Below are 15,701 nucleotides of genomic sequence, written 5' to 3'. Positions count from 1 at the left end.
ACAGACCCTAGATCTCTGGGTCCTGTGCTTCAGCACACTCACTATCACACTCTCCCCAGCGCTGGCCATTTTCTCCTGACACTTGAACCTCTGACCTTGTCCTTAGAGATGGGTCTGGATCTGAACACCCTGGACTCTGGGGCCACCAGGCTCTTAGATACCGGAACCAGCCGCCTGTATAACGGAGCTAAATCTGTCTCCTTTCAAAGCCGGGCCAGAATCCACAGAACTCCTGGTATGTGGGTAACGCCCTGACCAGCACTTTCTCCAGGAGTGGCACCTGGCAAAGCCCCCCTGAATCAGCACACGATCCGACAGCACAGAGCCTACAGACTGTTTCCATTCACTGATGGTTCTTTATTGATGTGTTCTCTCTGACAATGCGCTCGGAGCTGTACAGGACACTAAATGTGGACAGTCCCTGACTCAAGAGCTTCCAGCCTAAGAGATGGAGACGGGACGTGCTAGAAGCCCAGAGATAGCGGTTGGGTTCTAATCTGGGGGACATCATGGAAGGAGCAGGTCTCACAAGGAGCATTGCCCACCTCTAAAGGACAGAGTACGGGAGATGGACTGGCAAGCTTCATTTCTCTGCTCCAGCGTCCCGTCCTCCCTCAATAAAACACCTTCTCCAGGTACACGTTCAGGAACATGCCGGTGGGATCCAGCTCCTCCCGGATGGTGCAGAACTTCCGGAAGCCGGGATACATCTTCTCAAAGTCCTTCCGGGTACAGGTGTGAGCCTACGAGAAAGCGACCATGTCAGCGAACCCTCCGCCCACGAACACTGAACAGCAGCGGCAGACCTGAGCTTTCCGTGTGCTCGTCTGGAGAGCTCCACAAGCGCGTACACAGCCTGGGGCCAACCCCAGCAACAGAGTCCCGACCCCAGAGGCTTTACAAGCAGGACAGGCTGGCTCCATCGGGACAGGAGCAGCACAGGGTGGTGTGGTTCTTACAGATGGAAGGTCTGTGACGTCCAGGGGTGGCCAGAACTATCACATACAGTGAAACCTGCCCTGAAACCCCCCTGCCTCAGACACCTTTAGGGACATCCCCCGTTTTGTAAAGCCAGGTCTGCGGCTCGTTTCCAAGTCCAGCCTTGAGAGTCCACACTGCATGGTAAACCCGGGCTCACAATTGCTGGGCCTGGGTCTTCCAGTCATGCTAATGCGTCCACACTGCACAACACAGACCTTCTGACTCAGGTCCACAGCTTGACCTGGGTCCCCACTTCACAATGGCAGGGGTTGGACCTGACTCACAGCAGGACCTGGGCTCTGACCCACCCCCTAGGGTCCTAGGGCCCAGGCTCTGAGTGCTTGTTGGCCTGACTCAGAGTGATTGATATGTGGACGGAAGAGGGACTTGGTCTCAAACCTGAACCAGAGCCCAGGCTCTGTGTGCAGTGTAGGCAGACCCTCTAAGTCTGAAGAGACCAATTTGCTCATCCATGAGTTCTAGACTGAAAGCTGAGCTATGCCACCCCTTCCCCCTTCTCTCCTCGGCCCCATTGCCCCAGGAGGCTCCTCACCTACCACCCATCCTTGAATCTAATGAGGCCTTTCCCTGCCCCCCGTCCAATTCATGCCACCCCACCCTGAGTGAGGGGGCTAGGAACCCGCATCAGTGGAGATGGGGCATGTCAGAGAAGACAGACCAGAGGGTTCCCAGCTGAGCCAGATCACGACTCTGCCTCAGTGAGCATCCAGGCAGGCCCCACTCCACCCTCCCACCCCCAGCAGCCGCCCTCCTCATTACCCACAGAACCTGGAGTGTGGGTCAGTGTCTGGTTCACAGGGTTAAAGAGCTGGGCTCTGATTCCTCCCTGAGCCCACAGGCCAGGCTGCAGCGGTACCTTTGCCCAGTGCGGTCGCCCCCCAGCCTTCTTCATGATACTCTCGTAGGCGAGCCAGTAGTCCAGCCGGGGCACGTCCTTCCCATAGGGTCTGAGGGCACAGGGAAGAGTCAGTGGCTAGCAGCTGCCTCCGTCCCTCTTCCCAGAGGGTTTCTTTGGCATTAAGATGACAAAGGGGGTATGGGACACAGACTCATTTGCCTCTTACACGGACTGGCCATTGGGGATAGACAGAGCTACCCTCGCCTGCACAGAGGTTATGGATTTCCCCCACTGGGGGATGCTCGTGCACCCTACTGGAGTTTGAGTTCTGCGGCCAGCCCTACTCGGGCCAGCAGTGGGGTGTGAACCCGGCACTGTCAGCGCTAGAAGCAGCAGCCGCTGCCACGGGAGGTCGAGGACTAACCCCCGCTGGGTAGGGCCTGTGACAGACTCTGCTCCAGCTCAGACCAGATGGGCCAGAAATGCGCTCTGCCTCCTAAGCCTGGGTTAAAACTGAGCCAAGGGCACCTGGGGTGAATGGCAGGAAAAGCTTCCCGGGAGGGAGATGGATGGATCTGTGCTGTACAGTGTCCCCTGGGGAGAGGGCTGGAGACCCATCGCTTGGGACATTTAACATCAGACAGGACAGAGCCCCGGGGAACGGGCTGAGGACCATTTTCAGACCTGTGTTTGTCCAGCACAATGGGGTCCTCATCCAGGACTGGGCCCCTAGACATCCCCACAACAGGAACAATTAACAAGTAACGATAAGAATTCCCAGTGGAACAGGACCCGACAGCTCTTTCAATCTCATGTTCGGGATCAAACCAACCAGCTGGGAGTAAATAATCAACTCAACCCTTAAAATTCCCATGAACCAGCCCATGTTGTAATCCCCATGTGACGTGGGGAAACTGAGGCACAAGGAGGCGACTTGACCGGCCCAAGGTCCCATAGCTGGGAACATACGTCGGGATTCTCAAGCCACTGGACAGTTTTTCTGCCCCTGTGCAGCAGGGGAAGAGAACTCTGGGGTCGCCGCCCACCAACTCCGAGTGGAGCACGAGCAGTGAGGTCTGGATCGGCCGAGCCGTTGACGTCTGGTAACACCAGCTTCCAAAGTCCAGGTTAACTGTGGCTTGTGCAGCAGCCCCCAGCCCTGCCACAGCCAGAGCCCCGTTCCTCCCAGCCCAGCCCCCGCTTTACCTGTACATGATGATGTTCATGTAGCAGCTGTCTCTCTGGAAACAGGGACTCAGCAAGATGTCGTCCCCCCGAGCAAAGCGCACCTCCACTGGGTAGTGTGCCACCACTTTGGGGTTGTTCTCCAGCACTGTCTTCAGCTCCAGCAGGGCCTCCTTCGTCTTCTCACTGCCCAGGTGCAAACCGCCCCAGAGTGCATGTTAGCACTGGAGCCACCATCTCGCTGCTGGGCATCAAACCGCCCTTAACCACAGCGGGGCGAGTTCGGAGCCTGACCACATCTGCCCCTAGCGCTGGAAGGGCAGGGGCTGCGGGTTGGGACTGAGGGGCCCAGCAGAGATGTGTGGGGTGCCCAGAGCTGGGATAGCAGGGGGGCACTGGCAGAGCTGTGGGTGGGAGCCCAGGACTGGGATAGCAGGGGGCTGTGGGTTGGAATTGAGGGGCATTGGCAGAGGTGTGGGGGTTGGAGCCCAGGGCTGAGATAGCAGGGGGTTGTGGGTCGGGATTGAGGGGCATCAGCGGAGCTGTGGGTGGGAGCCCAGGGCTGGGATAGCAGGGGGCTGTGGGTCGGGATTGAGGGGCACTGGCAGAGCTGGGGGGAGCCCAGGGCTGGGATAGCAGGGGGATGTGGGTCGGGCTTGGGGGCATTGGCAGAGGTGCGGGGGTGGGAGCCCAGGGCTGGGATAGCAGCGGGCTGAGGGTTGGGATTGAGGGGATCAGCAGAGCTGTGTGTGGGATACCCAGGGCTGGGATAACAAGGGGCTGTGGGTCGGGATTGACGGGAACTGGCAGAGCTGGGAGGAAGCCCAGTGCTGGGATGGCAGGAGGTTGAGGATCAGGATTGAGGGGCATTGGCAGAGCTGGGGGGATCAGGGTTGGAATAGCTGGGGGGCTGCAGCACGCTGGCAGAGCTGGGGGGCCAGGGCTGGAATAGCTGGGGGGCTGCAGGTTGGGGCTGTGGCACGCTGGCAGAGCTGGGGGGGCAGGGCTGGAATAGCTGGGGGGCTGCGGCATGCTGGCAGAGCTGGGCGGATCAGGGCTGGAATAGCTGGAGGGCTGCGGCACGCTGACAGAATTGGGGGGAGCAGGGCTGGAATAGCTGGAGGGCTGCGGCATGCTGACAGAATTGGGGGGAGCAGGGCTGGAATAGCTGGGGGGCTGCGGCACGCTGACAGAATTGGGGGGCAGGGCTAGAATAGCTGGGGGGCTGCAGCACACTGACAGAATTGGGGAGGCAGGGCTAGAATAACTGGGGCGCTGCGGCACTCTGACAGAATTGTCGGGAGCAGAGCTGGAATAGCTGGGGGGCTGCAGCATGCTGGCAGAATTGGGGGGAGCAGGGCTGGAATAGCTGGGGAGCTGCAGCATGCTGACAGAATTGGGGGCAGGGCTAGAATAGCTGGGGGGCTGCAGCAAGCTGACAAAATTGGGGGGGCAAGGCTAGACTAGCTGGGGGGCTGCAGCACACTGATAGAATTGGGGAGAGCAGGGCTGGAATAGCCGGGGGGCTGCAGCACGCTGATAGAATTGGGGGGAGCAGGGCTGGAATAGCAGGAGGGCTGCAGCATGCTGACAGAATTGGGGGGAGCAGGGCTGAAATAGCTGGGGGGCTGCGGCATGCTGACAGAATTGGGGGGGCAGGGCTAGACGAGCTGGGGGGCTGCAGCACACTGATAGAATTGTGGGGAGCAGGGCTGGAATAGTTGGGGAGCTGCAGCATGCTGACAGAATTCGGGGCAGCAGGGCTAGAATAGCTGGGGGCCTGCAGCAAGCTGACAGAATTGGGGGGAGCAGGGCTGGAATAGCAGGGGGGCTGCAGCACACTGACAGAATTGGGGGGAGCAGGGCTGGAATAGCAGGGGGGCTACAGCACGCTGACAGAATTGGGGGGAGCAGGGCTGAAATAGCTGGGGGGCTGCGGCACACTGACAGAATTGGGGGGAGCAGGGCTGAAATAGCTGGGGGGCTGCGGCACGCTGACGGAATTGGGGGGAGCAGGGCTGAAATAGCTGGGGGGCTGCAGCACGCTGGCAGAGCTGAGAGGGGGAAGCTTTCACTGCTGCCTGCACTACACTTGACTCTAGCTGGCATTGAAATCCCTCCTTTTCGTGAGCGATTTATTTCTGGGTCTTTACCAAAGAGAAGATACTGCGAGCTAAGCCGGGACCAGAACAACCTTCCAGCCTCTCGCCACCAGAAGAGCTGGTCCCTGCAGGACGGCCCCTCAGGCTAACAGGGAAGTGATGCTGCTCGGAGTTTCTGTGCATGTGTTTGGAGAAACACCCCCCACACACATACACACGGGGGGGTTTAACCCCAGCGGCGGGGCCCTGCGTTTCAGCGCCTCGTGCCCGGTGTGCTCTGAAGAGGTGACGAATTCACCCTTCTGTGTCTGTTTGAGAGGAACATGCCAATGGAGGAACCAGATTGGGTCCCAGTGCGCCGGTGGCTGGGTTACCCACGTGGGGGTGTGTGGAATATGCTGATTGGTCCCAAAGTGGAACAAAACCTGAGTGTGAAAGCCATAACCTGCTTTGAGGAGTAACCTAGGCCCACGCCCTCCAAGGGTATTAGGCACCTAACTCCCATTGGCCTCCGTGGGAGTTAAGCCACAGGGAGTTAGGATCTAGGCCTAAATTCTGTGGGTCTCTGCATCCCATCCCTGCCCCCACATACCCCTAAGCCGTACTGGGCTAACAACCTGCTCTGTCATGGGGAGAGAAGGGGGTCTCTGCTGCCAGCATCACAGCACAGTGGTGCCCCATAAGTCCTGGCCTGGGCCCAGCCATCCTGGAAGGGATTACTGACTACCCCAGAGTCTGGCTGTCTTGCAAACCACCAGCCTGGACATCCAGGTACTCTGGGGGCATCCAGCGGTCGCTGAGCAGATGAGTCAGTGCCTACCACTGGAAGGAGCTTACCCGAGCCTGTCTCCTGCCTGAGTGGGACTGGGAAGCAGGAAGAAAAGAGGCACCGTGCAATCTCTCCTCTCTCGCTAGCATACACATGCAGGACTGGGCCATGAACAGATGCAGGGCTGCATTGCACGGCCAGCAGTCCCCGTACAGCCCCTTGCACGGTCTGGGTGTGCTGGGGGGTTCCGCAGAGCTGCTTACATGGGGATAGCCCAGTCCTGGACATGCTGTCTGAAGCGGCACTCGTAGTTGAAGATCTTGTAGCTGAGGTCGACGTGCTCCACCTTGCCCTTGAAGAGGAGCCAGAAGAAGAAGCGATTGATCCAACACACCAGGCCGGGCAGGAACGTGCTGCAGAGGAGACAGAGAGAGATCAGGGCCGGGGCAGAACCACAGAGAGCACGTGTCAGGTCCACAGCTGACGAGGGGCCAGGGCTCCCCAAAGAGGTGGGTGGATCTGACTGCCAAGCCAGCCCCTCAGTAGCTCCCAATGGGAGGCACCACTCGATCAGCCGCCCCGAGTTTGTAAGGAGGGAAAGGGGTTATCTGGAGACAAAGGGAGGCCAGGGCTGTCTCAGGGGACCTGCAGGCCAACTGGGGCGGTAGGAAGGAGGTTGAGCTGCCTCTAGTGCACTGTTCAGTCATTGCCGTCACACCTCAAGCCTGAGGCGCTGCACCCCCTTGCACCCCAGCAGAGACGTCAGCCTCGGAGCACTGCTGGGAGCCAGAGAGGCCAGAGCTCGCTCGGACACACCGCCGCCTCCCTTAGAATCAGAGCAATGCCACCGCATGCCCCCTTACTGGCCAAACCCCACACGTCATGTGTCTGCACCACAGAGCAGTCAGACAGCGCTGGGGCTTGGAAGAGGATTTACATCGCCCTACATCATGCTGAAAACACTGTCCCACACCTTTTGCGTTATTGATATAATCATTTTTTAGAAGTATTGCAGGGCAGAGGTTATTTCTTTATATGGTGGGGCTTTGCGAACTTCTGCTTCTCAGTCCCCTCAAGCTCTGGTTCTTATATTAACAATCCCCCAATGCTGGGGTTTGAACGTGGGACCTTTAGATCCTGATTACAGACCTGCTACCAAGTGTGCTAAAGGAGCAATTCCATGAGCTTGCTCTGTTACAACATGCTGGCCTCAGTGTTTCTGTAGGTCTTCCAGACAGGCTGCAGTGACAGTGCCCTAGAGGGTTCCTAACCCCCCTAGTACCTACAGAGGAGGAGATTTCACAGAGTAGGGCTCTTGTAATCTAGCCAAAGGTAGATCAAGGCAGAACGGCTGGGAGCTGAAGCGAGATAAAGTCAGGCTAGAAATAGGATGCACAGGATTAACTGCAAGGGTAATTAATCACTGGGGCAGCTCACCCAGGGACATGGTGGATTCTCCATCACACAGAGTCTTTAACTCAGGCCTGGGTGTCTCTTGCTAACAGATCTGCTCTAGCTCAGCCAGAACAGAGCAAAAACTCTTTTCTGTGCAGCCTCTGAACACTCCTCTGCCATAAACCACTTCCCTCCGCCTCCAGTATGTACCACTTACATCTGACTGGTTTTGATCTCAAGCTCTGTGCAACACGGACTGCCTGAAGCTGCAGCTACCGGGGGAATTTGGGGCTGTTGCCATGTAATGTATACTAGCTACTTGGTGGTAACATCAGGACTAGAACTCAGATCTTCCTGCTCCTAAAGCATAACCCCTCTTGCCCGGCTAAGCTGAGGGAGAATCACCCTCAGCGGTACAGACTCACTGACACACACCGCTGAGTGTTTTTGTTTCTAACAATAGTCCCAGGGCTTTCTGCACGTCTGGAAATGGATGCGCAGGGATGTAGCTAGGAAGTGAGGGAAGGTTCCGCCTTGTTCTGACAATGGGTGTCTGGAGAGTTTATTATCGCCTGGTGGTGATTTTATATCATGTTACACTTTCCATCCTTGCCAGGCCAGTCCCAGCCATCCTCCCTCCCCTGAATTCAACCATTATCTTTCTGGCCCTCACATTTCCAGCTCCCTGCAGGGTGGGGACTGGCTCCAGCCAGTGGGGCTCAAACCTCCTCAAAGCAGGGGGCACATCATCGTAGGAAGTGTCCTCCTCCCATTCTCCCTCCCCATGGCCCCACCCAATCTTGGAAGAGCGTGACATCAAAAGAGTCACATTAAGAAGTGACGGAGCGGCTGGAAAGGAGGAGGAGGAGCCGCCAGCACCATGCCACCAGCCAGCAAGCGTCCTATGGGCAACCGTTTGGAATCCCCTAGCTTACGCAGAACATTGTTAATTCCTGGCTATTTAAAGGGACAGTGCCACCAGTTTCTAACAATACTGAGCATGTATATGATGCTTTAGATCACAAAAAAACTAATCCTCAACCCTCTGTGTCCCAAACCCAGCCACTACCCTCATTTCACGGGGAAACAGAGGCACTAAAAGTGTGTGTGTGGGGGTGATTTCCCAGGTCAGCAGCAGAGCCAGGACTAAAACCCAGGCAGTTCCAGACTCTAAGTCAAGTTCCTTCAACCCCAGATCAGGTGCCCTGACCTAATTCAGGTGGAACAGCTGGTTGCCGCTTCTCCTAGTACTAGATTTATTCTGTGGACGCAGGGAATAAAACGTAAATCCTCAGCAGCCTGGCGTGTTGTGTCAGCATATCCCAAGTGGACTCCTTAACAGCCATACCCACAACAGGACGCCACACCAAAACACTACAAGAATCCATCCCTACCTGATCCAGAGCAGAAACTCCAGCAGATAGTATCCGACGGCGTAGTCCCAAAACCAGCTGGCAGAGGATGAAGGAGGCTGAAAGGTATCACAGGAAGGGTCTGATCAGAGATTTCCCAGGCAGCAGGAGACTGGCAGCCCTTTGTCTCTCTCTCCAGGACATTCACACTGACGGCAGAGAGCGTAAAATGGACGCTAGGGAACGAAGGTGGCAAAACGGAACTGCCCCTGCTCAAATCTGGCCAGGAATTGGGGGGGTCATACTCTTGTGCAAGGCATCATGGGGTCTTGGGTACAAGTGACATGGGGCTCAGTCACCCCTCTCGGCCATAGGAGGGCACCCTGGGAGCACAGCACCCCCAACGGGAGCAGCTTGGAATGCCACTGACTCATCACCCCATTTCTTCAAGGACATTGGGAGACTCCAACCCAAGCGTTGGCTGGGAAGGGCCCTCTTCAGTTTGTCAAAGGGGAGGAGATCCCAGCCCCAGGAGAGGAGACTAGCAGAAGACCCCGAGCCTGGCTGTCCCACTGGCATGGTGGTTTCCTCAATGCCAGGGCCTGGCATTGTATCTCAAACGGTGCCTGATCTGTTTTTTCATTGCTGCCAGTGTGTGTGTCCATCCTCGCCCACCCTGGGGCAGGGTGGAAGGGCTGGGCTGTACCTTGTTGGTATGATCCTGATAGATGACGCTGACGTTCTCGCTGTGGGGGAACCACAGGAAGCGGAAATATTCCGATCGCCGCAGGTGGCTGTCGAGGTTGTCGAGCACCTGCGTGGGGTACAGAAAGAATGCAGTGAATGGGCAGGAGGCAGTGATGGGATCCCACCCGAAGGACGTGGGTTTCCTCCCCATTGCACAGATCTGAAAGCGGTGGGATTAGGGTCACACAGGGGGTTTGGCAGAGTGGGGGCTTGAGGCCAGATCTCAGGCTCAGAGGCTGAACTTCTTTCTCTGCCCAGGCTGGGTAACAATAGGAGCACCACAGTCCCCGAGGCCTTTTGACGTGTTCATCTGATGCGTCCAACCCCTTCTCCACTGAAAACTCACAGCAATACCAGTCTGCTGTCCCCAAAGGAACAGTGCACCCCAGCTTGCCTGATTCAACTCAGGACCAGCTCACTGAGAGCGTCACAGCACTGAGATAAACTGACAGTGAACAGAAACACAAGTTTATTATCAAAGGCTACGACTTAAGGGACAGTGAGTAATGATCATGGGAACAGAAGAGTTACATGATCCTTTCTCCTCTGACATTCTGGAGATCAGCTCTCAAGCACCAAGGAGTTTGGAGAGTGGCCTGGCAGGCGTTTCCAGGAACTGCATGGAGCCCATCCACTACTGTTTGTACACTCTTTGAGGGCAGAGACAGTTTTGTGCCCCTGATCCTCTGGCACGACTGTAACACTAGTAAGTGCACTGCCTGTAATTCACTCTCACTCTGGTTTCCCCCTCTGTGTTACCTAACCAGACTCACAGCACGTCTAGATAAACTGGTGGTAAAAATGCCCCAAGCCCCAGCTGCACTGGCGCCTAGATTATAAGCCACTAGGGAATTCGCGATAACAGCTTACATGGAATTCAGACATTCGGCTCCAAAAATTCCAGGTCTCTTCAACGTACGCTAAAGGAGAATCTCCAGTTGTTGGTTATAGTCTGGGGTCTATGGCACCAAGTCGAGCAGTTCCGATTGCATCCCGTAGAGGGCAGTGGCACATTAGCCGATATGTTAGAGGCAGCAGACAGCCAAGAGCTGCTTCACTGGCCCTGGGGAACCGCTCCCTGATGGTGGGTATCTTGTCCTGGTGCTCAGAGCTCAGCACTTGGGACAGATCAGGGGCCTGGCAGTTGGGGGGTGTGGGTGGGGAAGCCAGATGCAAGGGCACTTTGTGATGGAGATAATAACTATATTAAATAACAGACCTGCCCCACCCACCAGACCCATGCCCTGGGGAGCTCAGAGCCCCCAACAGGGTGCTTGTGATCAGAGCAAAGGCTAGGGTGGTCTGCAGCCGCCTGGCCAAGCGGCTATAGGACCAGCCTGTGCAGCCAGGATGGACCAGACCATTGTTACAAGGGTCATCATGCAAAGGAACTTCTAGTCCCCCTTCCGTGGGAGCTGCATGGGGGCGCTGTCAGGGGGCCTCATACTGTCTACACTGCGGGTCGGGTTGATTTAGCTGCATTGCTCAGGCAGGTGGTTTTTTTCACCCCCCTGAGTGACATGGTTACACTGTCCTAATTTCCTCATGTAGGCATAAGAAAGGCCACACTGGGTCAGACCAAGGGTCCATCCAGCCCACTGTCCTGTCTGCCGACAATGGCCAATGCCAGGTGCCCCAGAGGGAGTGAACCTAACAGGCAATGATCAAGTGATCTCTCTCCTGCCATCCATCTCCATCCTCTGACAAACAGAGGCTAGGGACACCATTCCTCACCCATCCTGGCTAATAGCCATTTATGGACTTAACCACCATGAATTTATCCAGTTCTCTTTTAAACCCTATTATAGTCCTAGCCTTCACAGCCTCCTCAGGCAAGGAGTTCCACAAGTTGAGTGTGTGCTTGGTGAAGAAGAACTTCCTTTTATTTGTTTAAACCTGCTGCCTATTAATTTCATTTGGTGACCCCTAGTTCTTATATTATGGGAACAAGTAAATAACTTTTCCTTATCCACTTTCTCCACACCACTCATGATTTTATAAACCTCTATCATATCCTCCCTTAGTCTCCTCTTTTCCAAACTGAAGAGTCCTAGCCTCTTTAATCTTTCCTCATATGGGACCCTCTCCAACCCCCTGATCATTTTCGTTCCCTTCTCTGAACCTTTTCTAGTGCCAGTATATCTTTTTTGAGATGAGGAGACCACATCTGTACACAGTATTCGAGATGTGGGCTTACTGTGGATTTATATAAGGGCAATACGATATTCTCCATCTTATTTTCTATCTCCTTTTTTAATGATTCCTAACATCCTGTTCGCTTTTTTGACTGCCGCTGCACACTGCGTGGATGTCTTCAGAGAACTATCCACGATGACGCCAAGATCTCTTTCCTGATTAGTTGTAGCTAAATCAGCCCCCATCGTACTGTATGTATACACCAGGCCTGAGTTCTCTGGTGTCCGATCAATAAGAGAATTGAGGCACTGGTATCAATAGGTTATTCAGGTCACACACACAAAGGGTGCATCTACACTGCATGGCAACCCAAGCTTGGAGACTGGGTGTTTCCAAGCCTGTACTTCAGCATTCAAACTACATAGTAAACTTTGGTTACCAGCTGCTGGACCCAGGTCTCAGCCCTGCTAATGAGTCCCACACCGCAAAATGACAGGCTTGGAGCAGAATCTCAGCCAGACGGGCTCTGACCCAACCCCCAGCAGGGTCCTAGGGTCTGAGTCGTGAGTATTTGCTGACCAGAGTCAGCCTGATTTGTGTGTGGACGGCAGGGGGCTTGGACTCAAACCAGAGAGGCAGGAGGCTGGACCGGGGAACGAGCCGGGGACGCCAAGGCAGGGCACACTTCTGAGGACAGTGTGACTGGCCATGACCACAGCAGCCCAGAGGCTGGGGAGGAGGGTGGGCAGGAAGCCATGGGAGGTGTGGTGAGAACAGCCACAGTAGAGCTGAGAGGGCCAAAGCCGATGGGAGAGGGCCAAGGGGGAGGAACGTGAGGGGAGGGTTGTTGATGGCTGGGGGGCGGGGAGGCAGGGCTGTGGTGACAGCTGAAGCAGTGAGCATGCTCAGCTGCCATGTTGTGGCAGGGTGTGGCGGGGAGACAGCTGGCTGCTATCGGGGGCTGCTGGGGTAGAGAACTACCCCCTCCCCAAATGTCGGCACCTTCGGCCCTGCCAATAACAGGAGATCCATTTCCCCTATGCCCCTGCAAATCCAACTCCCCGCCCATAAAATGCTCCTCAATCCTGGGACCATCAGTGATCCCCATTGGCCAGGGTCATGGCCCTCAGATCCCATCTGACAGACAGCAGCACAACACTGCTCATCATCACCTACCACATCTGACAGGTCTCCCATCCAAGTACTGGCCAGGCCTAAAGCTACTTAGTTTCACACAGGTGGACAAGACTCGCTAGGTGCTGTGGGGGCCTTAACACCCAGGGTCACATCCTCAGCTGGTGCAAATGGCCATGTTTCCCTCGATAGCAGAAGGGTTCTGCTGATTGGAGCTCCAGCTGGCATCAGCCCCGTCTGTGTAGCTGTTTGGCTGTGTGCTCTATCTCCAGGAGGTGCGGGGAAGCACTGCCTGGCTGCCAAACAGCCCCCTCCCCCGGGAGCACTTGTCTTAGCAGAGTAACGGAGCTGTGATGGAAAGCTGTGCACTGCCAATGTGCCCCACCCCAAGGGTGTAACCAATGGCCCAGAGTGTCATCAGGGTAGCTGGGGCTAAAGAGAAACCTGAGGTCAGAGCATGACGTGAGAAAGCAGGCGGGTCTGACCAAACCATGAATCATCTCCGAACAGCCCCTGTACTCCTCTTAAAAGCACCTGCTCTCTTGCTATTCTCTTCCACCTCATTGAGTCAACCAACAAGAAAGCGCGGGGCTCTGGAAATGGGGGAACTACAGGGCCTGGGCAAAAAGCCCACAAGGTCGATATGGGTATTGATATTGATATGGTGATTTCCATCTTCACACACTCACTGATTAATCCTGAGAGCCTGGTGTTCTCCCCATTCCACAGACAGGGAAACTGAGGCAATGGGAAGTTATGTGACCTCAGCAAGATGAGGGAGGGCGTTTCTATCAAGACAGGGAGTTAGCCTGGGACTTGGGAGACCTGGATTCAATTCCTTGCTTTGCCACAGACTTTCTGAGACCGTAGGCACGTCACTTGGGCCCAGATCTTCCAAGGCAGTTAGGCACTTAAATATCATTGGATAGCCACAGGGAGGCTGTGAGCTGTTCAGATACGACTACCTCGTTCTTGCATAGATACTAATGCAGGCCATAGCCTAGCTATTTGGGAATAGAGTGGGGAAAAAAGTAAATGCAATTTTAGGTTGCATTAACAGGCATAACATGCAAGTCATGGGTGGTGATAGTACTGCTCTACTCGGTGCCGGTCAGGCCTCAGCTGGAGAGCTGTGTCCAATTTTGGTCCCCAATGTATAGAAAGGATGGAGAGACACTGGAAAGGATCCAGAGACAAACAACAAAATGATCTAAGGGGTGGAATGTAAACCATATGAGCAAACGCTGAAGGAACTAGGTACATTCAGTTTGGAAAAGAGGAGATCAAAGGGGGACATCAACATTTTACATTCACATTACTCCCTTTATCAACCAAACTTGAAATCTCAAAAAAAAAAAGAAATGATATCAACTTAGTTTGACAGGCTCCATTTTCCATAAAGCCATGTTGATTGGCATTAATTACATTACCCTCCTTTAAATTCTTTATTAATCGAGTCCCGTAACAGCCCCTCCATTATCTTGCCCCAAATCGATGGTATAATGACAGCCTATAGTTACCCAGGTCATCTCCTGTTCACCCTGCTTAAATACTGGCAGATCTTTAGCTTTCTTCCAGTCTACTGGAACTGTCCCAGCAGTCCTGGATGTATTGAAATCAACTGTCTGTCCAGAGAGCTCCTCAGCCAGCTCTTTTACAACTCTTGCAAGTTATCTAGAGCTGCTGATTTAACAATCTCTAACTTCAGTAGCTGCTATATAACATCCTCCAAAGATACCAGTGGAATGGAAAGAGAATCACCATATGCTATGACTAAGGCTGTGAGTTTTTCATGGAGGTCACAGATTCCCCCAGCACCCGCAACACGCTCAAGGTTTAGTCAGGGGTATAGTACAAGTCATGGACAGGTCACAGGCCGTGAGTTTTTGTTTATGGCCCGAGACCTATCCATGACTTTTACTAAAAATACTCATGACTAAAATGTAGCCTTAGCTATGACAACATCATAATTTTCCCCCAGATACAGAATAGAAATATTTACTGCCTTTTCTGTATTACTATTGATAATTATTCCATTTCCACCTATTAATGGTCTGATACCACTGTCAGAATTCCTTTTGTTCCTAATATGTTCAAAACCTCCTTTCTATCGTCCGTAACCATCAATTTCTCCTGGTGTCCCTTTGATTCCGTGATCAATTTTCAACATTTCTTAGCTTCTGATTTACATTCATTGCCATCAGCTTCACCTTTGTTCCATTTGGTTCATATATAATTTATCACTGCTTTCACCTCTCCCACAAACCAGGTTGATTTTTAATCAATATGGTCTCCTTCCTCAGTTGTGGCTTTTGAGGTATCTAGCAAAGTTTTCTTAAACAACTCCCAGTGATCTTTCCCAAATTCACTCCTGAGATTGGTGTGCCACCTCCTTTGCCTGAGATCTGGCAGGTGAGCTCTGCAGTCAGTCCCGTGGGCTCTCTGGAAGAAGTGGTGTGTGTGGTACCCCTGGATTCAGAGAGTGACATTGTGCTGCATCATCTGCACTGCAAAGGCACTTTTCTAGTGCCACCCACCAGAGTGCACAGAGATATAAGCACAGTACTAACGATGCACATCTGCCTGGCAACTCTAATGAGCAGTTTCCATTGATCCTGAGCTACCCCCTTTGCATCTGGAAGCAGACCCTGTAGAGCAGGATTACCCATGACACGCTATGAGACCCATTGTCTCACGCCCATGTTGTGACAATAGAACTCACCCACTAACATGGCCTGTCTTCAGGAGAGACCCTGATGGCTTAAGCCCTATGGACGGTTTCCTTGGCTGCTGAGTAGAGAGAACCCTATAGCATTGCATGGGCAAACGCACCAGGAAAACAATCCCATAACCACCCCGCCCCATAACACAATCATTGCCTCTTCTTGACATGCCTTCCTTGCAACTCTGCCCCAGATAGGCCCAGCAGATTTTGGAACAAACTGTGGGCTGGACCCTGTGCAGGGCAGGTGCTGAGTGCCAGGTGCACATGCCTGCAAACACCGGCTGCTGCAGACCTGACTTTGCCTTACCCCCATGCA

At 54.2% G+C, this 15,701-nt stretch overlaps 1 protein-coding gene across 1 annotated transcript in view; it reads right to left on the bottom strand.

Moving 5' to 3' along the window:
- Positions 1-386: 386 nt before the first annotated feature.
- Positions 387-15,701, bottom strand: part of LOC115649476 (L-gulonolactone oxidase-like) — a 35,154-nt gene continuing 19,839 nt past the window's right edge. Inside the window, exons 7-12 of the mRNA XM_030558408.1 lie at positions 9,350-9,457; positions 8,686-8,762; positions 6,160-6,309; positions 3,047-3,211; positions 1,859-1,949; positions 387-743 (exon numbers count right to left, since the gene is read on the bottom strand). Coding sequence (XP_030414268.1) covers positions 615-743; positions 1,859-1,949; positions 3,047-3,211; positions 6,160-6,309; positions 8,686-8,762; positions 9,350-9,457 — 720 coding nt within the window. The 3' untranslated portion in view covers positions 387-614. The remainder of the gene's footprint in view (positions 744-1,858; positions 1,950-3,046; positions 3,212-6,159; positions 6,310-8,685; positions 8,763-9,349; positions 9,458-15,701) is intronic.

The sequence above is a fragment of the Gopherus evgoodei genome, chromosome 3, assembly GCF_007399415.2.
Source record: "Gopherus evgoodei ecotype Sinaloan lineage chromosome 3, rGopEvg1_v1.p, whole genome shotgun sequence".
Lineage (NCBI taxonomy): Eukaryota > Metazoa > Chordata > Testudines > Testudinidae > Gopherus > Gopherus evgoodei.
The sequence above is the reverse complement of the archived record's forward strand: the minus strand, read 5'-3'. Positions and strand labels throughout refer to the sequence as shown.